Source organism: Spermophilus citellus, assembly GCF_964194105.1.
Source record: "Spermophilus citellus genome assembly, chromosome: X".
Classification (NCBI taxonomy): Eukaryota; Metazoa; Chordata; class Mammalia; order Rodentia; family Sciuridae; genus Spermophilus; species Spermophilus citellus.
Window position 1 is genome coordinate 10348779 of NC_138190.1, and position 25972 is coordinate 10374750.

At 37.5% G+C, this 25972-nt stretch overlaps 1 protein-coding gene across 7 annotated transcripts; it reads right to left on the bottom strand.

Annotated features, from left to right (window-relative positions):
• Positions 1–2791: 2791 nt before the first annotated feature.
• On the bottom strand, positions 2792–18637 carry PIGA (phosphatidylinositol glycan anchor biosynthesis class A). 7 transcript variants are annotated; one of them, XM_081276809.1, is made up of 7 exons: positions 18580–18636; positions 16814–16970; positions 14163–14936; positions 9652–9784; positions 8570–8702; positions 8199–8405; positions 2792–5104 (listed from the first exon to the last, which is right to left on the bottom strand). In XM_081276809.1, the coding sequence occupies exons 3-7, from the start codon at positions 14878–14880 to the stop codon at positions 4835–4837; spliced, it is 1461 nt and encodes a 486-aa protein (XP_081132935.1). In that variant the 5' UTR covers positions 14881–14936; positions 16814–16970; positions 18580–18636; the 3' UTR covers positions 2792–4834. The 7 variants fall into 7 exon arrangements, with proteins under 7 accessions (XP_081132935.1, XP_081132936.1, XP_081132934.1 ...); XM_081276810.1 differs by having other exon boundaries at positions 16814–17023; positions 18580–18601; XM_081276811.1 differs by lacking the exon at positions 16814–16970 and adding an exon at positions 7330–7463 and having other exon boundaries at positions 4988–5104; positions 18580–18637.
• Between the last annotated feature and the right edge of the window lie 7335 nt (positions 18638–25972).

A 25972-nucleotide genomic window follows, 5' to 3' on the forward strand; every position in this document is an offset into this window, starting at 1 on the left:
TCAGTCCGAAACATTTTTTACTCTTAAATTCCTACTTTTGCTATATTATGTTGGAAAGCGGGGTTGGAAAGATAAAAGACACTTGTCTGACCCCATAGGGACAAAGCAAGTTATTTGATGTTCATACAAAAAAGTGCAAATATAACCTATGTTCTTAGTAGGAAATACTACTCCTGGGAACATTTCATTATTCTAAAGTTTGTGGAGGATTAAAGTTCACATCTAAAATAAGACCAGCTAAAAAAGACTATTTACTCCAAGTCAGTATTTAATGAAAGGTCTATCAAGTTGGATGTCTCTCCAAGCAAAAACTTGAAAGTGACTGGAAGTGTTAAGACTCATCACTGCTGCAGTTTTGCCCATGACAAGTTCCCACGGTAAGGTTCTTTCCCCATCATTCACCTCCATTTCAAGCATCAGTAAAGGTAGAGCATCTTTCTGGAAAATATGGGTTATCCTTGATCTTGGAAGAACCAAAATGAAATGCATAAAAGAGATGCTCTAGGTTTTAGGTGAAGTAACCAAAGATTCCACAAATCAATGACTTCTCTAACTGGATAATATTCTCTTATCAACTGGCCAATACAAGTGAATTTGATTTAATTTTAATTTTCCTCATAACTATCTCTTCTTTCATTCTTGACTATATTCGATTCTCTAAATTTCTAAAACCTATCACTAAAGCAAGTTATTAAAACAAACCAAATAAATCTTATTTAATAAGTGCTTTATGCAAAACTTTGGGAGTTTCTCCTAGCACTCAGGCAAATTAAAATGACTATAAGAACTATTTCACAGCACCGTCGAGGCCAACACATGGGCATACATTGAGCCACATGATACAGCTCATCCAGTTCACTGTTATTTTGAGATTTTGAGCTGTTTCCACTCTCAAGGAATGGATATTAACATATGTTTTCTTTTTTTTTTCCTTTCTTCAAGAACTTTATTCTATTTTAATTTTTTTATTGGTTGTTCAAAACATTACATAGTTCTTGATATATCATATTTCACACTTTGATTCAAGTGGGTTATGAACTCCCATTTTTACCCCATATACAGATTACAGAATCACATCAGTTACACTTCCACTGATTTACATATTGACATACTCATGTCTGTTGTATTCTGCTGCCTTTCCTATCCTCTACTATCCCCCTCCCCTCCCCTCCCCTCCCCTCTTCTCTCTCTACCCTCTCTACTGTAATTCATTTCTCCCCCTTGTATTATTTTTCCCTTTCCCCTCACTTCCTCTTGTATGTAATTTTGTATAACCCTAAGAGTCTCCTTCCATTTCCAAGCAATTTCCCTTCTCTCTCCCTGTCCCTCCCACCTCTCATCCCTGTTTAATGTTATTCATCTTCTCATGCTCTTCTTCCCTACTCTGTTCTTAGTTACTCTCCTTATATCAAAGAAGACATTTGGCATTTGGCATTTGTTTTTTAGGGATTGGCTAGCTTCACTTAGCATAATCTGCTCTAATGCCATCCGTTTTCTTTATCAAGCTTAGATTATCCAGTAGAACACCAATGTAGGAAAATACATGAATACAATGCCTTAGCTCTTTTCATGTATCTCTTTCTCCAATTGTACTCTATGGAGGCCACTGTTCACTCATGTCAGACCAGTCATGTATATCATATTATAACACTATTCATCTTGTTTGGGTTTTAATTTTCACATAAAACATGGCAGTCCTATTTTTTACATATCAAAAAAGTTGGTTCAAATAGATGGCTATACTATTTCTGAAAGACTGTGTTTATTACATTTGAGCAATATATTTGGGACAGAAATGAAAGGTAAATGCTATTTAATAGTTAATTCATAGCATCTTTTACAGATGAAATAGTCAACAGTTTCTCAGTTTTCTCAGCCTCAGCACTACTGATTCTGTTGTGGGGGGCTGTCCAAAGCATTGTAGAATGCTTAGCAGCACCTGATCTCTACTCAACTTGATGCTAATGTCACACCCCATCCAGATGCAACTAGAAATGTTTTGACTTTGCCAGACATCCCCTTGGGAACAAAATAATCCCCCATCTCTCAGTTGAGATCCACTGAGCCTCAGCCTAATATAAATGATCAAGGATAAAATAAACTCAACTCCCCAAAGTACTGCAGAAAACAAATCAAATTTTGTACAAAACTGGAATTTTCATAATTTCATATAAAAAAACCCCAATCACAGAATCACACAATTTAACATCTGGACACATCCTTCTGGGCATACAAGGATAGATAAAAAGGTTTTTAAAAACACTTTACAAAAGTAAATACAAACCTATAATACATGACATTGCCAAAAATAAGTTCTGGTGTAAGATAAATCAGAACTAAAATCTGATTTAATGTAGGTGACTACTTTACAGTGGTTCTAACAAAGGGGGTGGGAAAAGCTGGGCTTTTATAAACAAATTCCAAATCCAAATTCCTCTTACAATATCTGGCAAGATATAAAGTATAATTATGTAGTTCATATAAACAATAGTGTATAGATTCATTCATTTATCCTATGTGAGAACTCTAGTGCAGTGCAAAACAAGGGCTTATTTGGGTCAGAAAACAATGGTGCAATGGAACTTGCTCTTCCATGAGTAAGAAAGAGTATTTGTAGAAATAAAAGAATGAGTCATCATCTGAAGGACATTTCCTGTTTTACTAACAAACCAAGCAACACATTTACACTGAAAAACAAAAGGGAGGGTGGGGCGGGAGGACCCTATTCCAACAGTAACTAATATCCTGGTCATAAAACAAGACAAACTCAGAAAATTGTCAAAAATGTCATTCTCATCTTTATTTTTGGGCATGTAGCATGTTTTAACAAACCAATTTTACATGTGCAACCATCTATAATATCAAAAGAAATACAATATATTTTTAATAAATTCCTCATCAATGTAATTTCACTTTTAAATAAACATTAAGTAATGGGGTAGAACAATGTGTTTCCACATACTGACCAGTGCAACACTGACAGTTACAACTAAGGTATCCAGGAAGTCTGAAAATTAAGATTTATGTAAGACAAATAAACTTACTTCCATTTGTTTGAAAACCAAAAAAAGGAAAATAATTTCGCACCTGTAAAGTACACATCTTACATGCAAAAACAATTTTAAATGCTATTTTCACTTTAAATAAATAACAACTAAAGAATTCAATGACAAATTTGAAAAATAAATTAAGAAGCAAAAGGAAAAAATAGTAGTGTACCTTTTAAAATTGCTGAGTAGAATAAATAAAACCAAATGTTAACCATTTCTCACTTTACCATGAATATTGCACTGTTTATTCCATATTTATGTCAGTTTCAATGCATAAAAATCCTAGTAGGGCTGAATAGTTTGGATCAGTCCATTTTTCTCCAACAAAAGAATCCCTAGCTTCTAGATTTTAAAAATTGCACTCTTGCATTTGTGTTTTAGTACAAACAAAACACAAATATATTTCTTTTATACCAGTGGCAACCGGATAATAGGCATATTAAGATACTCTTAAAAAGTAAGAAGTTTTGTGAATGTTGTCATTTTAAAAATCCTGTACAGAATCACAATACTGACAGAATCTATCTAGTGCACCCACAAGTGCCTCATTGTTTTGATTCACAGTCCTTTTTTCACAAAAGCTTATTCTAAAGAGTTCAAAGAATTAATAATACACACCATGTGGATAATTTGGGGTTTAAAAACCCATGGCTCTGGGCAACAACAATTATAGTTAACAACATCCACTCACAAAAAGACTGTGTCCTAAGATTTTCAGAGTTGGTTTGCTATAAATAAAACATTCTTAAATAAAGCCTTTTTGCACATTGACAATACTTATCAGACATCAGCTAGGCCACAGTGAAGGAAACGACTTATATCAAAAGGACAGGGTAGCAGCTGGTTGTGAGATGGCACACCTCATACATTCTGCTCAGAAAACACAAAGGCCATTTACAGAAGACTAAATTATGCACTGAAAATGTGGAGGGCTTCTCTGCACTATCAACAGTGATATCGGTCCCTAGAAATTAAAAATCAAAAGCTTCATAAACATAACTGAAGATGAAGGCTCTATTGAGGAGAACACACATAACTGATCAAAGAAATACTTAGAGTATGCCGGTGACTTTTCCTGGCATTAACTAATATGAAGAGTTCTGGCATGTTAGATATTTTACCATCTCATGTCAACTATGACTATAACAAAAGAAGCCATCTGAAAGATGAGCAAAGAGCAAATGCAACCAGGGTCCTGAACAGCAGGAAGAAGCTAGTTCAACATTCTACACAAAAGCAGGTACTCAAAACATGCTGGTAACTGACAGTCTATCTTACTTAAGAAACCCGCTGATTAGATGTAATGCTTACTGAATGGACCCAATAAATGTTTTAAGAGCATGACTTAAATATCTAATAAATGTATACGAACATGTAATTGTTGTACTTCCCTAAAGAAAACTTGTAAACATCTGGTGAGTGTCTAATTAATGCTTTAACGTTAAAAACTGGCCAAAAAATGCCCAGAAACGTTTGGCCCTTCAGCACCCAAAGCTCTCAAAATATAATGTTAAAACATCTCTGCTAGAAGGATTTCAGTAATCTGAAAAATTTCATACCTGAGTGGCTTAAACGTTCTCTTCTACATTTTAAGGAAGTGCAAGGAGTTTCTACACTCAGGAATTGCATAAGTTTTTCTTTCCTCAAAAGAAAATATCGAATGATATAGAGGTAGCATAACTTGCTAAAATTAACAATCAAAAACAAACAAAGCAAGGTTATTTTCAATCACCTTAATAGAATTATTACAAATGTTTAAAACTTTACAACCTGGGTTTTCTATTCTATCTGGGTGTGTCTAAAACCTCATCATTCTCAACCCTTTGTGTAGTGTCAGGATTTTGATGAGTCCAGGCACCGCTTGGCCCCGTGGCATCCATTGCAACATCAATGATAGAATCTGGAGTCATCCACCTCAGGAAAACAAGGAGGAGATAGTCGAGCACAGCTAAAAAAGCAAAAATATAGCCTGTTACTGGGCCACAGTGAGAGATGAGCCTGTCCAGTCGCTTGTCCATCGGCAGCACGGCTTCCCCCGCTACCCGTTCGTACACCTGAAGGAGAGAAGACTGAGAATGAGCTGGTGGACCCATCAAAGGACAATTCACACTGACCAGGAAAGTTTCAGAAACATAAACAGAATTTGCTCTTGTTTATTGTTGTTGTTATAGTAAGGATGTCCTTAATGCCCTTTGATACAACTCTCATTGGGTACATTGCCCAGTCTGGGCAAAAGACTGGGCTAGATATGTGTGACACAAAGAATAAGCTACAATTAATTCCTCTCCCCTAGGAGATCACCATCAACTTCAGCTGAGTACTAGAATACCAAAGACCTACAATTTCTGAACAGTTCTTTGGGGTCACCAATGCAAAGGATATTTAATTCAACACTGACTTTAGCAGTGCTCAAGCAGGACTGGCCTTGTCAATGCCTTGACTGGTCAAAGAAAGCTCTCACTGGCATCTGGCAGACATCTGGCATAATCAGAGTGCCACAATATAGTGGGCTTCTGGGGATACCCAGGCTCTTCTTTCTACTGCCACAAGGCCATCCATGCTACCCAGAAACATTCCATAGACTGCAAGTAAAACAGGGGAAAATAGGGGGTAAATTTTAGTAGGCAGCATAGTTCACACTTTAGCAAACTGAGTTTGCTGCTGAGAATTGGTAAGTAGGTGGCTTGCTTTTTAAAACATTGCTGAGCACGTTTTGCTCTAAAATAGCAAAACCCAAAGATCTTTAAACATACTTGTTTAGAACACATCAAATGGGCCAGCATGACCATTTTTTTAATTGCCTTTAAGCATTACTTGTGCTTCGTTTCACAGACCTGTAAACCATCTTCTTTTAAATTCAAGAAAAGTTACAACATGAAGTACAAGATCTACAGGTCAGTGGCCTTTGAAAAGTATAGGACGCTTTCATCTAGTTCTTCTATCCTGAGGACATTTTAAATATAAACATTTTAATCAGGATGATGTTGAAAATTATGTGAAGGCTGAAGCCCAATTTAATTTTGTGATCAACTTTCTAAACAACACAGTTAAAAGGAATTTAAAAGAATCAAAATGTTGCCAAGCATGGCAGCTCAAGCTGTAACCCCAGCAGCTCTGGAGGATGAGGCAGGAGGATTGCAAGTTCAAAGTCAGCCTCAGCAACTCAGCAAGGCCCTAAGAAACTCAGTGAGACCCTGTCTCTAAATAAAATATAAAAAAGGACTGGGAATGTAGCAGCGGTTAAGTGCCCCTCCCCTGGGTTCAATCTCGAAAGAAAGAAAAGAATCAAAATGTCTAGAATTAAAAGCCCAACTACAATTGACCTGTTTGTCCAGGTTTTTTTTTTTTTCATGTCAGTTAATTTATTACCTTAGGTGATAAAATAACAATTTACTACTGTGACGAGAATGTGACAATCTGTTATAGATAAGGATTTACTTTTTTCTAAATGTATACAATAAACTACCAGAGTATAAAATAGAAAAAATATACAGATGCTTTATTATTACTTTAAACATAACTAATAGAAAATATGTGGTTACAAGAAAAGTCCTAACTAGCTCTTTTAATGTATGCTGACAAACTGTCACCATAATTCTTCACCTATAATAGCTCAGAATTCTTTATATGATGTCCATCAAGAAGGTCAAGTCACAACTTAAAAGAGCTGTGGTTCTCAATCACTATGGACAAAAGAGTGGTATCACCAAAAAAAAAAAAAAAAAGCCAAAAACCTCTCTAGCCACATATCCTTGCTAACCGTACACAAAATTCCATCTCTGCTTCCCCAGAATCACATTAGAATTTAGGAAGTGGTTGGGGAGCTAAGGGGGCAGGGAGACAGAGTCTGAAGAGGTTACCCAGGTAACTCTGACATGCACAGTCACAGATAATCAGTGCTAGATTCCAGCTTTCAAAGGAAAAGGTAGCTATTTCACATGGGTTGAGATTCTGCAAGACTTCTAAAAGGTCAGAGTGCCTCACAGACACTTCAGTCAAAAACATTTATTGAAAAACATCTTATGTTTCAACTGAAAATTTTATTACATATGACCATTTTTAGAGATAAAGATGTTTTTGAATTTGTTCTCAAATATGGGCTCATTTTATGTACTGAATCTGATCATTGAAACTAAGTAAAAAAGCCTTATAGTAAAAGATAATACATTCTCTTCTCTGCTACACCTTGCTACTACCTCAGGCTAAAAACTGTCTGCTCCACTGCATACCTTGAAAATATAAAGCACTACTCTACACTACAACCTTTTCCATACTCTACCTGGCTGTCTTTCTGGTCCAGGATTTCTATATACTAAGAAAATGAATTGTTGTTTCCACAATGAATGAGTTGTTTCCACTCAGCTTGTTACATGGTGATAAAAGGCATGAGGAAGTAGTAGTCAGGAGAAAGACCTAAAGGATAAAACTGTATAGAATAAATGAAGTCTCTAGACCAAAATCAGGAAGCATTTCTCACAAGCACACTCTCCTACCTAAGGGTGTCAATCTATTTCCTGTACCTGTCCTTTTGAAATTCCCTATAGCTGTCTTTTATTGTGATCATTTTTCCAACTTTTTAAGTAGATTTTGAATTCTAACTTATTATGTTCTCAAACAGTTCAAAGATGCAAAAATCATTTTCCTGCAGAAAATCACAGTAGTTAACAAAAGGACCAAAAAAAGTTTAGGAAGCAGCTTGAATCAAATATTAACAAGTTATGGGCTGAGGTTGTAGCTCATTAGTAGAGCACTTGCCTAGAACATGTGAGGCACTGGGTTCAATACTCAGCACTGCATTCAAAAAATAAATAAATACATAAATAAAGGTACTGTGTCCATCTATAACAAAATATTTTTTAATATTTTTAAATATTTAAATTTTTAATATTTTTAAATATTAACAAATTATGAGGTTGCTCTAATTTTCCTCAGGAAAATCAACAAAATCAGAAGTCAAATGCAATGTTTTAACAAAAACTTAGCCAGCATGTGTATCAAAAGTAATGCACAGTTCCTTTCTTTCTATAAGGAAGAGAGTTCATAAACTTAACCAACAATATCAATGGCAAACTTGTATGTAAAAGAAAGCAAATATGTGTGTGAAACATCAAGAGTTCAGATAAAATCTTTTCTCAGCATGTGACATACTTTTTCAGTTCTTTCTGCAACATTCCTCCAGGTGTAGAAAGTCTTTACTATGTTATGGATATTTTCTGGAGCTGGCAATGCCCCCGACTTCTGTTGTAAAATAGCTTTCTCCAACCCTTTGCACAAAGATTTTACTGAAGGCTCACACAAAATAATAAGATCTTCTGGAAGCACCTCAGGAATTCCACCAACCCTGGTACTTACAACCTTGAAAAGAAAAAAAGGAATACATGGTCCATATAATCAGACCTTGGGGAAATCAACAAAATCAACTTAAAAAATTATTACAGCATGTCTCAGTGTGTTTTTTTTTTCCTTTCCAAAATATGAACACAGAAATCCCAACAATACAAGCCCTGAAAGCTTTTTACCTGTAAACCACAACTTGCTGCTTCCACGATCGCCATGCAGAATGCTTCAGTAAGGGATGTATTAAGAAAAATATGTCCTTGAACTAAGACATTTCTAACATCCTTGTGTTCTAATGCTCCCAAAAGACGCACCCTGATTTTTTAAATGAGAGGGGAAGAAAGAAGGGAGTGAAAAATCATGCCACAAAAGAAATTTAATTTCTAAGCTAAGTTAGCTATTTATATTACACTTAGATTCTTTTATTGTAATGTTTACCACCTCTAAAAACCAATATCATCAAACAATGATCTAAAAGAAAGCCTTATAAAGCTGTTGAGTTACAAGTCATATAACTACATATTTCTAACTTTTGTTACGTATACCAAATTTCATCTTCTCCAAAACTAACTTGCATTTAATAAAAATGTTAATACACTTTGGTGATTGAATATTTCCTCATTTCTAACAGGAAAATGGCCTTCTCAAAATTGATGTTTCAGGGGCTGGGGATATATCTCAGTTGGGAGGGTGCTTGCCTTGCATGCACAAGGCCCTGGGTTCAATTCCCAGCACACCCCCCCCCCAAAAAAAATGATGTTTCATACACACACATATTGTGTGTTATCAAAGTTACTGAAGAAAATACCTGTCTGAACCTATGTGTGCAGAGCAATTTACATGATTTGGGCCATGTTATTTTTTTCCACTGCTGGGGACTGAACCCAGGGCCTTGTGCATGCTAGGCAAGTGCTCTACCAAGGAGCTACATGCCCAGCCAGTGCCATGTTATTTAAATCACAACAAAATATGGCTCAGAAATCTACAAATATTTCCAAAGTGGTTATTTTTGTGTGTGGGTGTGTGCCTTCCACAGTGCCTCCAACAACTGTCCCCCAAAGTCACATAATATTGGACTAAGAAAAAATAAAACTGAATTCTCATTTTCTCACTTTATGTAAATTCTTTTAAAAACAGGACTTATACTACATTTTTATATCAACTACACGCAGGAGAAGCAGCACATCTAAAACAGACATCTAGTCAAAACCAAAATGGATAGCTGATATCTTCTCACCCACAACACTATGGAAGCCATCAGTACCTGTCATGTAGCTGGTATCTTTCTCGTACTTCTTCTAAAATGATTCTCTTTGGTCCCTCTCCTCCAATTATGAAATTTAAATCTGGATATTTCTGACAGAGTTCAGGTATTATACCACTAAGCAAATCGGTTCCTGAAAATATAAAATAAAGATGAATGTTAGAGATATTAATATTTAAACTTTAAAAATCATCAGAACTACTGAGAATCCACTCACTTGGAGATACCAAATCTCCCAAGAGTAGAATGCTTCATAAATTCCCAGGAGTCCTCAAGAGTTGCAATTCTTGAAGACAAAGACCCTGACATCCATTGTTACCTTCCACACACCCAAATATGGACAATTAATCCTGTTTCAACATACTATAAGTTATTTACTTGTCCATGTTAAGTGGTATTTAAGGTGGTTAAGATTTGAGTTAGCTTTCTCCACAGCAGAATGACTAACAGGAGATCTAGGTCTTGCCTCTGCTGTATTTTTATTGTTGTTGTTTTTAACCAGCGAGCCCTTTGATCATGGCAGTCTCCTGATCTATTAATTGCAGGGAACTATATACCTAAAGACCAAGGTCTCTTTCAGCTATAAAATTCTATCAGTCTATAATTCCACTTCCTGCCACAGGAAAGGACTAAGCAACAAAGTCTAATTACTCCCTGCACTTTGCTCAAAACACAGTTTGTACAAAGGATTTTGTAATGAACCCTACAGTGTTAGCAGAATTTTAAAAAGTCCACCCGAACCAGCTATAGCCCACTTTCCCAGAATGAGAGTAAATGAGGGTAGTTGGACCTCAACTGTTAGATCTTTACAGTCCACAGAACAAAAAAATGCATCTTGATTCCTTTTAAAAAAATATTTTCTGATAATCTGTAACCACAACCTCATGTAATATAAAGTAATAAAGTAAATCATGACCTATAGTCTGAAAAAGTAAGGGGCTATCAAAAGCCATAGCAATGTTGCTACTATTTGGTTATTTACATCCACGAATTCATTTCTTATGTTCATCTACCCACAAACAGGCAGATCAATTATAAACAGATGCTGGGAGAAATGACACATATAAGGTCATTTTCATTAAGTAATGCAAAGTAGGATTCATTAAAGAAACTCTGCTGGTATTTTCAAAAGAGGATGGCGTATATCAAAAATAAATTCCCATGTATTTTTTCTGAATTAATAAAGGGTTCTCATTAAAAATCTTAGCTATCTTTGTTTCAAGTCCATTATCAAATCCATCAACTGAATTTCTAGATAAAGCAAAAGGTGGCTAAATAACATTTAGTCTTCTATGATTCCTTCATTTCCTTTCTTTTCTCTCTTCCCCCCCTTTCAAATACAATGTTAAGAGTTCACTCTTCAAATAAAAATAGAGCAATAATCATAACTGCTAATAATTTTTAACATTTACCAAATGCTTCCTATGTCAGGCAATGTACTTTAAATGCATTGTCATTTAATCCTAACAATCACTTTACAAAAAATGAGACTGGTTAATACTATCAGTGCTCTATAATAGTTATCAGAATAAAGGGTTTATTTCCTCACTACAAAAAAAAAATCATTTCTGATGCCTCTAAGAAGAGTCTAACACAAAGGAACGGACAAAGAGACTTTCAATTGCCATACTCAAAAAGACAAGAAAAATTCTCAATTCAGACTTCTTTAAAAGCTCAGTCTTAACAATATTTTAAAGCATTTTCTGATCTATCCTAGGATAATGGTGACCAGGCTGGGAGTAGGGGAACAAGAGGCCTTAACTCGAGAAGAGCTGGACTCACATTTATCATGTCTGTTACTTACTGTGTAACCTGGGTGAGTTACTTACCCTCTCTGAGACTCAGTTTCTTTGTCTGTTACATGCAGATAACATCTACCCTACAGTTGTTGGGAGGGTCAAGTGAGGTACTGTACCATGCACAGGCTTTATGAACTGCAGAATACAAATGGTAGGTTGTCATTACCACTATAGGAGGAAATGGGGTGTGCCTGCACACACACAGAGCATGGGGAAACCTTGCCAGAGAGCAAAACAGGGCTCAGAAATCAACCAGGAAATCTGGGCAAAGAAAATTTGGACTTAGCCTCTTACTTAATCCACTCCATTATGCTTTTGATAGCTGGTACAATAGACATCTCCTGAAGAAATTAATTTGTTAATAAGGAATGGACTATTAATATGACTACTCACTTTTGGATTACAAATGTGGCCGTTCCTTCTCAGAATGCCACTATTTGCAGGGTGCCTGGCATATGGAAAGAGTTCGATAAATATTTGTTGAGTATTAAACAGGAGAAGCTGTACCTTCACTCTGTTGGTGGTTAGCTCAGCTGGTCAAAACATCACAATAGTGAAGTAAAGGTGATAGGTTTAACCTTTGGATGAGTAGTTAATTTTGCTGACCCTTAATCACATATGCCTCATACTCAGCTACCTCACAAAAGTATACTATTTGATTAAAAAATAAATTAAGCATATTTTCTAAGTTACAGCAAACACGTCACCAATATCCTAAAAGAGATTCAGAATAAAATACAAGTCCATTCATATCTTCTTCTTTATTTTTAATTTTTCTGGTGCTGGGGATTGAACCCAGAGCCTTGCACATGCTAGGCAAAGTGCTCTATCTGAGCTACACTGAGCTACACCCCCAGCCGCATTCATATCTTCTCAGACAAAGAATAGAAGCATACTGCTGCCTTGGCCCCAGAAAAATATGGTTTAGTTTAAGTTTCTTTTACCAGTCTCCCTTAAGTGGACTTAACCTTCCCATTCCAAAAGTGAACTATACTAACCAGGGACTATATCTAGGTTTTGGGCCACTCCCTAGTACACTGGTACACTGCTAAGCTTCTTGCTTACCCAAAACCTGCTGCATCTGTTCACAAATCTGTGTAATGCCAGTTGTACTTGTCACTGTACTGGTTAATTTAATTAAGTATCACATAAAATGACAATATAAGTTTCTATGAAAACTAAGCTGAATGGTTGAAAAATCCAATAAAGAAAAGTCATAGAACTAAGTTCTTGTCAGATGAGAATACAAATGTTTAAACCACTGTGTAAAACTGAAAGCAAATTTTAAAAGTCTAGGAGAACATCACTTCATGCACCTTTAGGTTTTCACGCCACTTAAAAGAAGCCCAAAGTAGCAATGATAGATTGTGCTTTGTGAAGGTGACTGTGCAAGATGAAGCCACTGAAATCAGCATACTAGTACCTGAAGCCAGCAGCTCTACATCAAACTACTCACTAATCAGTGTGGTTAATATTTTGAATTAAGTTCAAATATTTCAAGAAAGTAAATAAGTGATTATTAGGTTCATAAATAGCATTCGTAACTCTCTATGTTTTTATTTATTTTTATTTTTGGTACCAGGGTTCAAACCCAGAGGTGCTTAACCACTGAGCCACATCCCCAGCCCTATTATTTTGAGACAGGGTCTCACTAAGTTACTAGGGAGTTGCTGAGTTGGCTTTGAACTGAGGCTGGCTTTGAACCTGAGATCCTCCTGCCTCAGCCTCTGGAACTGCTGGGACTACAGATGTGCACCATTGCACCTGGCTCTATAATGTTTTTAATAATCAGACTATTTCAGATTCTGGTAAATGAGTTTCCACAAATGCTTTAGTGGCGTCTATGATTGCTGCACTAAAAAAAAAAAAAAAAAAAAAAAAAAAAAAAAATCCTTGATATTCCTGGACATTTATCAAGTACAACCTGGGCTAAGGACTTTATAGGAACCATCAGTGAACTTTCACAAAGTTCCCACCGTTGCTTAAACAAATGAAAAAACAAACTTAGAGATGTTAAATAACTTGCCCTTAATCATACAATAGGGTAGAGCCAGGCTCTGACCTTGGGCCATTGAATCCTCTCTTCTTCACCACTTACCTGCCAATATTATCAATGTCTCATATATGATTAGATCAAATAAGCAAGCTATAAAACAGAAGTGTGCCAAACAGGCCCATTCATATTGAGCATATGGACATAGGCATAAAAAGGACAGTTAATTATAAATCAAAATGTCCATTAGGGTCATCTCTGAATAACACCAATACCCCTGATTTTAGTTTTCATCTTTGTGCTTTTCTTAGCTTTTAAAACATCTGCAATGAAAATATATTACCTTTACAATCAGAAAGAAATGGCCATGTGGTGGGTTGAATCCTTTACTTCTTACCACATGTGCAGGGCTATTTTAATTTTGTAAAAGATCTTAGTGATGACACAGCATCAGGTTATTGTTTTTATCTTTCATCAACCATTAAAACATCAAAGGCTGGGGGCAGCATTCATCACCATTCTAAAAATTTCTCTCCTTGGATGTGTAAACCAACATCAGAGCTTTCTTTACTCTGGTTAATGCAGAACTAATTATAAAACCATTAAACAAAATGAAAAACCAAACAATCATCATATATATATATATACACAGACAAGTATTCAACAGCTTTCTATAAGGAAAAAAGACTGCAATGCAAATATAGCTATCATTTCATTACCTTTTCTGTAAACAAGTCTGCTGACAACAACAATAGTTATTACACTATCATGCCTCCTAAATGGGTCTGGAGTGAAGTCAGTAGGATCTACTGCATTAGGAATGACGGACACTATTTCAGGATTCAGTGCTGCTCTTAGTACAGTATTTTCCTTACTAGTATAAGAGACACAAATGATGTGGTTTGTGTCACAAAGAGATACAGTTAGAAGCTTGTTTGTAAGCACCGAGCTGACATCAGCAAATCCAAAAAGGGAATGGTCCGTGAAGACTGTCTGGAGCCCCATTGTCTTGGCGTGGAAGAGAGCATCATGGGCCATGGCAGAAAAAGAACTATGGGAATGGATTATGGTGACTCTCTCCCGAACAAATATGTACCTGAGCAATGGCAGACTGTGAAAGAGGGTCGTGGCTGTAGATTGGTTGTACATGACTTTCAGAGGCAAGTAATAGACTTTGAGGCCATTAGTGAGGTAACGGATGCCTTTTCGATTTCCGTAAGCATGGGTGACAATTATGACCTTGTGCCCTCTTTCAATCAGGCACTGAGAGAGCTGGTAAATATGGCTCTCCACACCTCCCATGTTTGGGTAGAAAAAGTCAGACACCATGCATATGCTATGGGCACGGGTTCTAGAAGTGGAAAGACTTCCAGGGGTAACCGGGGAGAGTATAGCTGAGGAAGGCTGGCCATGCCCACCTCCTCCACTACAGGCCATGCTGAGGTGATTTAGGCATCAGTTCTTAAGAGCAACCCAGTTATGTATCCTGTTACCTGAAAAAGAGCAAAACAGAATCTCAGCTTAGAGACACAACACATTCCATATTCCAAATCCTGTTAGAAAGTAGTTTTAATGTTAACGTAAATTTGTTAGCTTTTCCCCTAGACATAAAAACAAAGCATATATGAATTTACTCACTTGACAACATTTACTCGCTTAACTTTTACTAGGTGCCATACAAGAAAACTACATTCTGCAACATCTTGATTTTGCTAGTGTCTTTATTTTGCTCTAAAAGTCATTGCTACTCACTCAATTCACAATAGCTAAGCTATGGAACCAACCTAGGTGCCCTACAACAGATGAATAGATAAAGAAAATGTGTTATATATACACAAGGGAATATTACTCAGCCTTGAAGAAGAATGAAATTATGGCATTTGCTAGTAAATGGACGGAGCTGGAGAATATTGTGCTAAGGGAAATAAATCACCCCAAAGAACAAAGGCCAAATGTTCTCTGATATGTGGATGCTAACCCAGAAACAGAGAGGATAGGGAGGGGAAGATTAGAAGTTCATGGATTAGACAAAGAGGAATGAAGGGAAGGGAGGGGGATGGTAATAGGAAAGACAATAGAATGAATCATACATAACTTTCCTATCCTTATATATAAATACACAACCAGTGTAACTCCACATCTTTATACAACCATAAGAATGGGATCCTAATTAGAATTATACTCCATGTACATATGCAAAGTACACTCTACTATCATGTATATCTAAAAAGAACAAATAATAAAATAATTTTTAAAAAGTCATTGCTATTCATAATTCTAAATGAGTTTGTTACACCATAGTACATAATAGTTTGCAACACCATCAAACCAGTTGTTTTCAATAATCACATACACACACATCACATACATATATATATATATATATATATATATATATATATATATATACACATACATACACATGTGCATATTTTCCTCTACTGTTATCACTTTACCAACTTCTACTTATTAAATGGCCACTATACAATAGGAACTGTGTGCTAAGAGTTTTCTGCATCTTATTTGTAGCTTCACCAAAACCCTATAAGGTATCAACTCTATTTTATAAATGGAAAGTCTAAAGCTTAAGGGAGGTTAAGGAATCTGTCCAAGATCACTCAGCTCCTTAGAGGCAGCATAATGTGCTTCACTGGTGATCCCACCTACACCTTGCATTTGGATCAGGTTTAACTCACAGGACACAAGAGAAGTGGTATGCAAATTTTTGACCTCAGCCTGAAAAAGGCCCTGTGGCTTCCAGTTATGCACTCTTACTACCCTAAACTACCATGTAAGAAGTTTAGCTATTGTGCTACAGAGACATGGGGGAGACAATATGAAGAGGGACCAGCTCTCAGACTACATGGAGAGAGCCAGAGGCCCAGCCATGCTCATGTTATCTGGACCCATTCTCTCACCAAACTGCTAGCTAAATACAGCCTTCCTGGTGGCCACTGGCAAGACCAGAAATACCATTAGCCATACCTAGTAGACTACAGAATCATGAAAAACTGCAAAATGGTTGCTGTTTTACACCACTAAGTTTTAGGGAGAAAGGATGATTGAAACAGCCCAGAATTCAAATCTAATTATTCTGGTCTACTGCCTGGTTTTGTAAGTAAAAAGTTTAATGGGAACACAGACTCACCCATTCATTTATGTGAATGGCTACTTTTGTGCTACAACAGCAGACTATCTGCCACAGAGACCATATGACCCACAGAGCCTAAAATATTTACCATCTGGCTCTTTACAGAAAGTTTGCTGATTCCTGCTCTAGAGCTTAGCCACTGATTCAATTCAGCTCATAAATTTCTGCTGGTATTGGCTCTGTGGTTTATGTTAAAATATATCTGGAACTAGATAGCACCTTTTCAAATGTCACCTGGAGTTCATGCTGTGGAAAATCCATATTTTCTCCTTCCTTATTCAAGGATGGTGATAATCAAACTGCTCCCTTCATTTTTTCCTTAAACTTTCTTTATGTAGGCCCTTCTTCCCTGAGTGCTCTCCTTTCAATGTGGAGTCTGAAAATAAGGCCAAAGTAGAGACAGTCTCCATCTCCAGTCAGTTCCTATATCTAAAGTGAGAAATATATATCTCAGGGATCCCCTAAAGCCATATCAATGTGAAATGCTCATTCAATATTACTACAGACTCTTAGACTTTTTTTTAAATGAATGTTCCACATCAAACAGAAAGAGAGATTTTATTTATTTATTTATTTTTGTGGTGCTGGGGAATGAACCCAGGGCCTTGTGTATGCAAGGCAAGCACTCTACCAACTGAGCCAATATCCCAAGCCCCAGATTCTTAGACTTTTATAGCTAAAGAATCTTAGAGATGTAGTTAAAAATCTTCCTTAGCTTACAAATGAAGATGCCCAGGGCTCCAGAAACCTCAACTATACAATGGGAAGCCATCCTTAATCTGAGTTGCAGATTTCACCTGCAAACTCAGAAAATACAAATTAACTGTATGTGCAAAGTCTTAACATCAATTCTCTCCAATAAACTCATCTACATTTTTTAAAAATTTTTTTAGTTGTAGATGGACACAATACCTTTATTTTATTTTTATGTGATGTTTTATTTTTCTGTGGTGCTGAGGATTGAACCCAATGCCTTCCACATGTGAGGCGAGCACTCTACCACTGAGCTATAGCCCCAGCCCTTATCTACATTTTAAATATGCTCTCAGAAATACTCCAGCAGTGTCTGCTGAACTGAATTTCTAAGATTCAACATTATCAAATATTGAGATTCCTCAAGTTAACACTTTGAAGTGGTTTAACTAATATTGTGTTACTGTGATTTGTCACTTAAACCTGAACTTCCAGTTCTATTCAGTTTCAAAAGATGAATGATAATGAACAGTGCGTAATGAGCCAAATGAAATTATTTAAAATTTTGTCATTGATCTGAAACGTTCTGAGGATTCTGCCCACCATCAGGACATCAACATTCAATATACAACAGAATCTGAGAATCTTCGAATTTAAAGCTGAAGAGAGGCTTAGAGATACGATTTATTTCTCTCTCAAATTACAGATGAGAAGTTGTACAAACCCAAGTTGAGCAATTTCTCCAAAGTCTCCACCCAGCCACTTAAACTGGAAAACTCAAGAAGACCTTAAAATTCTCGACATAGCCAACACGCCCCAAGCAGTCATTAGTAGTGGAGGCTCCTGGGGAGCCTGCGAGAGACCTGGAGGCGGTTGGGGATCTAGGGGAAGGTACTTCACAGATAGCCTGGCTCCACTCCGAGAGGTGGCTAGGGAGCGCTAGGGCCAAGGAGGGAGTGCCCCCGCTCAGTCCGCGACCCGGCGGGGTCAGGCACAGTCTGATTAGGCCCAAAGGGAGGAGGAAAATGGCCAGAGTATGTGCAAGGGTCTAAGGCCCAGACTCCCGCCGTCCCCAGTCCCTCGCCCCACCAGCCTTAGCCAACAAACCGGCTCCAGCCTTCAACGCTTCCTCAACCCCACTCGACTCCGGAGACCCTTAGACCCGACTTCCGGGCCTGAAGCCCGACCAGCTTCATCCCTTACATAGCCTGCCCCACTCCAGCAGGTACAGCACAGCGCCGACCTGAAGTGGCCCAGAGCGCGGGAGGGGAGAGGGGCAGATGCGCACTTACCGGCGAGTCCCATGGCCGCCGGTGTCCGGACCTCCCGCGGCTGTAGCCCGGGTTCCGCCCCACTGCTCCGAAACACCAATCCGGAGCGTCCGCGCCCGAGAGCCGCGCCCCCGAGGCATCCAATCATAAGGAGGCACCGAAATCACGTGAAAGAGCGACGTTCAGTCGTCCCCACCCTTCAGCGCGAGAGGTCGCGTCGGCTAGCGCGTGCGCACGTCTTCTAGATGCTGCAGGAGATTGGGTGCGTGCCTATCCTGGTTGCCTAGTTACAGCGTCTCTTTTCGGGAAGCCTGTTTTCTCCTTGCTCGCTTCCGATTGGAGAGACTCGGAGAGAAGGCTTCGAAAGCCAGGGTCATGGTGGCATTTTGTATGTAATCATTGGCGCCACAGCAGAACCGTACTGGCAGAATTGCCAGATGCAACTAATAAAAAGACACAAAAAGTCAGAGCAGATCAAAACAAATAAAAATGCCAACTTTGAATTTGAGATAATTTTTCATACAAGTTTGTCCCAAATACAGGAGGCTTCACTAAAAAAATAACAGTGTTTATTTAATAAAGTTCTGATTCAACTGCTTAACTTACATTTTATCAGACAACTGTTCACAGTAGCGGGAACGGCATCTGAGGACTCCCAGTCAAACAGGTTCAACTGGCTATGCTGGTGCTTGCCAAAGGACTAATAGAATCAGTAGGAGTAATCTGAGGGTCACCCACCCTTCACAGTTGGCACTTGGAGTTCCCCAGCCCTGCCATGCCTGTACTTTCAAACAAGAACAAATTCCTTTCTGAGCACCATCATTACCACCACGATGGCTTCCCTTCTAAACCTGGAATAAGCCTATTCACCCCTTAAGATTTCACCTTTTTTCTGATGGTCTCCCCAAGCCTCCAGAGATAATTAGATACTCCCATATATACATATACACATATATATAACAAATATATATATAACAAATATACATATATATATATATTAGTTGTAGATGTACACAATACCTTTATTTTATTTAATTAATTTATTTATTTTTATGTGGTGCTGAGAATGGAACCCAGTGCCTCACACATGCTAGGCAAGCTCTCTACCACTGAGCTACAACTCCAGCCCCACTTTTGTATTTTGTTAGTACTTTGGCATTGAACACTGACATGTTCTAGCCTGTCCTAGGCACTGAGCATTAAAAGGTAAATATGGTGGCACATGCCTGTAATCCCAGCAGCTCAGAAGGCTAAGGCAGGAGGATGGCAATTTCAAAGACAGCCTTAGCATTTAGCTAGGCTTTAAGCAACTTAGCAAGATCCTGTCTCAAAATTTAAAAGAAAATGGGGGGGGGGCTTGGAGATGTGGCTCAATGGTTAAGCGCCCCTGGATTCAATTCTTGATTAAACAAAACAAAACAAAATAAAGGTAAATAAATAGTGATTCCACTTCTCAAGAATTTACAATCTCATATGAACACATGACACCACTTATAGTCAGTTATTATATTAAGCAACAATACCCATTTAAAACTATTTTCTAAAAGTCAAAAGAAAGTTGCAGTAGGAGGATTAAAATATAAATCTAGAGATGATTCTAACTACAGTGTTCAGCCTAATGTATGAACTCAAAGTACGCCTTTAGAGAATTTTCTTAGAAACCACCAAAATTAGACCAAATTACTTACATGCACTGTATTCTGATTATACTTAATAAAATATAAGGGCAATCAGTACCAGCTATAGAATTAAATGACCTAAAATGGAAAAGATGTAAAATAAATGTGGATGTCATATTCCCATTCATGTGTAAATTAGATGCCTTAGATAATTTTGGAGAGGGAAGGCAACAAACATGTATTGAGAAGTTGCTATATATGTGCAAAGCACAATGCAGAGAGAATCTGGCATGAACATAACTCCCAAGGAATCAAGATGGAGTTAAAGTATATGTAACTATCTATGATAAAAAGATAGGAACTCACAAGTGCCATAAGAAAAATACAAGGAAAATACAGGGATTTCAGAGAGAGAGAGAGAGAGAATTTCTGTCTGTGAAAATTTAGCTAGAAGAGTAAATAGAGGGTGTCTGTGCAACTCTTGAGAGCAAGACCATTTCAAGAACAAAATGAACAAGAGACAAAGACAGGTACTGACTGTTCAGTGAACACTGTTGTAAAATTACACAGGAAAGAGATGGGAAAGGGATGTGGATAAGAAAAGAGTGACATTTTCAGTGAAAGTTAGAGCAAACTGATAGAGGATCTTACCAAGGAAAATGGACTTGTTGTTGAGCCAGACTTCCAGACAATATGACATTTTCAATTACTATTCCAAGACTCATCACTCATTCTGGTTCAAACAGAAAAATGAGAAGAAATACAAAATAAATGAGGAAAGCACAAGTTTCAGCTGTGATTTTTTAAAAAGAGGATAAATTTTTCCTTGTATCAGAAAAAGAACCAAAATGCAAAAGGGTGATCAGGACCAAAGTCAGATAGGTCCCAGACTCTGTGTATATGGCAACAGGAAGACATAAACCAAGGGTTAGCTCCTAGAGACTAATAGGACTCCACATGTGGCTAGAGACATGAACCAGCCTGGTGAGAGACTGTTGTATTAGTGACATTCAATAAGCCACTTGCCAATATGGGCACCCTTGTGTAATCCCCTCCCACATTGACTCTTGAGGTCTGGCCATATGATTTGCTTGGCAATGGGACATCAATAAATGAGATACCACAGAGGCTTAATAGGTGTTCATGAACTGGTTTATGTCCTGTTGGAAACTTTCCTCTTGAAAGCCAATGGCTATGTTGTGAAAAAGCTGAGGCAAGATCTTCAGTGATGGAAATCCACATGGAAAGAGTCACCTTGAAGAATGAGAGGTCATCTCGACCATTCCAGCAGTGAGTTCCCAGCTTAATGTAACCAATGGAGTGACTTCAGCCTATGCTATATGGGTCAACCCACAGAATTATATAAATTAATAAGTCATTGTTGTCTCAAGGCACTCAATTTTTTTTCTGCACCAAATGAGCAATGATTTTGAGAGCCATATCCCAAACCCTATTTTGTATTTTATTAGAGACAGGGTCCCACTGAGATGCTTAGCGCCTCACCATTGCTGAGGCTGATTTTGAACTTGCGATCCTCCTGTCTCAGCCTCCCCAGCCACTGGGATTATAGGTGTGTACCTGTGTGCCCAGTGACACTCAGTTTTATGGCAGTTTTACAGCAATAGATAACCAGCTTTCCTTACCTAACCATCTCCCCTACTTGTGAATCAAGATTGAAATAATTTTTTGCAATAGTTGCTACCTTTCTGGGGATATTACCTTGTTAGAGAACTGAACTAAGCAATGTGATTTGCAATATACTACTATCACTGCTAGTCTGGGAGATGATAAGCAAACACACACACACACACACACACACACGCACACACACACACACACACACAAAACAGATAGAGAGAGAGAGAGAGAGAGAGAGAGAGAGCCCAAGATTAGTTTGTAAACCAAAATGCCAAACATTAAAAGAGGTATACTAAGAAAAACACAGAGATGTAATGATAGAGGTTTAACTCATTCCAGATACAATTCAAATAATAGAAAAAATAATAGAAATATATGGAAAAAAATTGAATGAGAATTTGGAAGCAAAAGCATGCAGAAATGAAACAAATGCCAATGGATATTAAGGGATCAATTATCAATCTTGAATATAAAGAAGTATTAATATTTTGAAAACTCATTTCAATGATAAAGTTTAGGTTAGACACGGTTTTAGTGCAATTAAAAAAATAAAAATTAGTATGATGCAAATAGTACTAAAGAAGTCACTTTGCTTCAGTGTACAACATAGAGATGAAACATCTCAAATCACAATCAAAGCCTTGTCTCTGGAAATTTATTCTAGTAGCTGGAGGAGAAGAGAGTGTAAGAGTGGTACTGCTGGAAAAGAGACCATTTAGGCTATTTCATTAGTCCTGAGTAATTAGCCCCTTGTAATTCAAAGTCCAGTCTGCATATCAGTGGCGCCAGCATCTGAGAGAGCTTAAGATGCAGATTCCCAGGCCCTATTCCAGACACACTGAATAAGAATCTGCACTTTTACAAGATTCTGACTTATTAATGTTCATATCAATGCTTATGAAGCATAATTCTAGACAAAAAGGATGGAGGACCAGATCGATTTTAGTGCAATGACAAAAATGAGGCCCTGAAAATCACAGGAGCCACAGATTGGCTTAAACAATGCTTTCTTCTTTGTTTTACTCCCCTATTGTGAAGACCATCCTCCCTCCAATGGCTTTCTGAGAAAGAATGATAAAAGACTAGAGGGATTTTCTAAAACCTTGATTGTTGTAAAGTACATTTTCATCCCTTCGATTTTATTCATAGTCTGGGTGCCGAGTACTAGGATTGATATTATTTTCTTTTTATTTTTTAGTTGTCAATGGACCTTTATTTTATTTGTTTATACGCGGTGCTGAGAATTGAACACAATGCCTCACACATGCTAGGCAAGCACTCTACCACTGAGCCTCAACTCTAGCCCCTGATATTAGTTTCCTTCAGAATTTTAACAGCCTTGCTCTGGTCTTCTAGCTTTCAGTGTAGCCGTTGAGAAATATAATGTCATCATGATTTCTGACTCTTTTTATGAAATTCTCTTAATTTTTTTTCATTTATTTATTTTTGGGGGTAAAATTGGGAGTTCATAACCCACTTCAATCTAATGTATGAAATATGATATGTCAAGAGCTTTGTAATGTTGTGAACAACCAATAAAAAAAATAAAAAAATAAAATTAAAAAAAATGAAATTCTCATAATTTTTACTTTAGAAGCTTATACAGTTGTCTCTCAGTCTCTTGTGGCCTGAAATTTCATACCTTGGTATAGGTATATTTTCATTACTTAGTCTGAGCACTCAAAGCCTCTTTATTTGCCAAGCCATGTGCCTCAGCTCTGAGAAATTTCCTTGAATTTCCAAATTATTGATTACATATTCTTCCATTGTCTCTCTGGTTTGCTGGAACATTCATTATTCTGATATTGGACCCCTTTGTATTTCACTTTTAGTTCTTATTTATTTTCTTTTTATTCTACTTCCTGAGAAATTTCTTCAACTCTTATCTCCCCCTCAACCCTCACCCTGCATTAGATTCTTTTTTTTAACCTATTTATTTATTTATTTTTATGTGGTGCTGAGGATTGGACCCAGGCCCTCCCACGTGCCAGGCAAATGCTCTACCACTGAGCTACAGCACCCCCCCCCCATTAGATTCTTAACTTATCTTATAATTGTTTTGGTTTCCTAGAGCTCTATTGTGTTCTCCAGCATTGCCACGTGTGTGTGTGTGTGTGTGTGTGTGTGTGTGTGTGTGTGTGTGTGTAAGAGAGAGAGACAGACAGACAGACAGACAGACTGGGGATTGAACCCAGGGCCTCAGCCATACTATGCAAGTGCTCTATCACTGACCCATACCCCCAGGCCCTGGTATTGTCTTTTCTAATAGCCCCTTCCCTTGTGCTTATTGGTGTTCCCCTCTTGCCCCCACCTCCTGGATATTAATGATTTGACATTTTCTTCTCCCTGTTGAGTCTGTTCCTTCCAAATTGCCTTCTTCTGTTTGTTTTACTCTCTTTCATATTAGGGTTTTACCAGATGTCTGGAAATTCATGGTTACCCACTCATATTTAAAAGTATGGGTCAGAGCTAGGGCTGTAGCTCAGTGGTAGAGCACTCACCTAGCATGTGTGAGGCACTGGGTTCGATTCTCAGCACCACATAAAAATAAATAAATAAATAAATAAATAAATAGCATTGTAGTCCATCTACAACTAAAAATATATATTTAAAAAAAACTTAAAATAAAAGTAAGGGACAAAAGAGTTGATCAGAATTCTGAGCCCTAGAGTGATGAGGCCTGTTGACTCATTGGACTGTTTCACTGAGAATCCCCCCTTCAGATTGATTTCAGTCACTTTGGGGGTCTCTCCTCTTGGGCTGGTCATATTCCCCTTACAGAAAACCATTTTGAGTAAAGGCCTGACTGCCAGCATTGTGGTCACACATAGAGGGCTAAGGGCTGAGGTTCTTAACATTTAGTATGCATCTGTTTCCTTAATTTACCTGTTCTCAGTTTAGTATCATGTCCTTGTGGATGCCAGGTATCCTCTAGTCCAGGTGCACTCTATTTCACCCTAGTCAGAGAATTAATAACCTATCATTTCCCTGAGCTCAGGAGTGGCATTCACCCTACGACAGGGTATGTGTGTGGGAGGGGATCTGGGATCAAACTGTTTCTTAATCAGATTTCAGATTGAACCTCATTTTAGCATTCCTCCCATTTACACAAGTACAAGGGACACCAATTTCTGAGCTATTGGGGAACTCAGCTTTCCCTATTATTGACTTAAATTCCTATTTGTATTTTCAGATCTACCAAACCATTTACAACCCATCCACCTACTTTTCAGCTTTCAGAATGTTGTTTCTTTCAACCTTCCTATTCACCAGGTCTTTGTAGGTTTATGCTCTTATAAAATCCCTTTCCTCTTGGGGAGTGTTTACTCAGGGCATTGAAAGATAGCAAAAGTCGATGAATGCTTTTATGCAGACTATTTTTATGGACTATTCAGAGTCCATGCCATTGAGATATACCATAAAAATAAGTAGAATCCTTCAATAAATGTAACATGACTTTATTTGAATTGCTGAGAATTGGGTTGGGGCCATTGCTCAATGGCAGAATATTTGCCTAGTATTCACAAGGTGCTGGGTTCTATCCCAGCACTGCAAGAAAAAAAAAGAAACTGTTCTCAACTATTTCTGAGAACTGAAATTTAAATCATGGTTACTTCTTAGCTTCATTGGGTTGCATACGTGCACAATGACAAAAAAAAAAAAAAGGTGAGGCCAGCTAATTCCAACAACCTATTCAACAGAGTCCTTTACTGTAAAGGCTCAAAAAACAGTCTATTTCATAGTAATTGGTAACACTTGATAAATTAAGGAATATTTTTCACCAAGAAATTGGCTAGCTTTTACAATAAAGGACCAAGTGAATATTTTAGGCAGTGCAGGATATATGATCTGTGTCATAAACTGTTCAACCCTGATGTTGCAGAGCACAAGTGGCCATAGACAATATATCAACAAATGAGCATGACTGTGTTCCAATAACACATGATTTACAAAAACAGGGAGTGGGCCAAAATTGGCCAGTGGGATTGCTTTCAAACAATATCAGTGGTAAGATAACAAAAGGCAGACTTTTTTTAAACTGAGCTATTGCAAGGGTCAAATAACAGAATATTTTTGGATAGTTGTCATTTCTTAACATTTTTTAAGGAGAATACATCTTTCCTTAAATTCCTATCTAGAGTTACAATATCTGAATA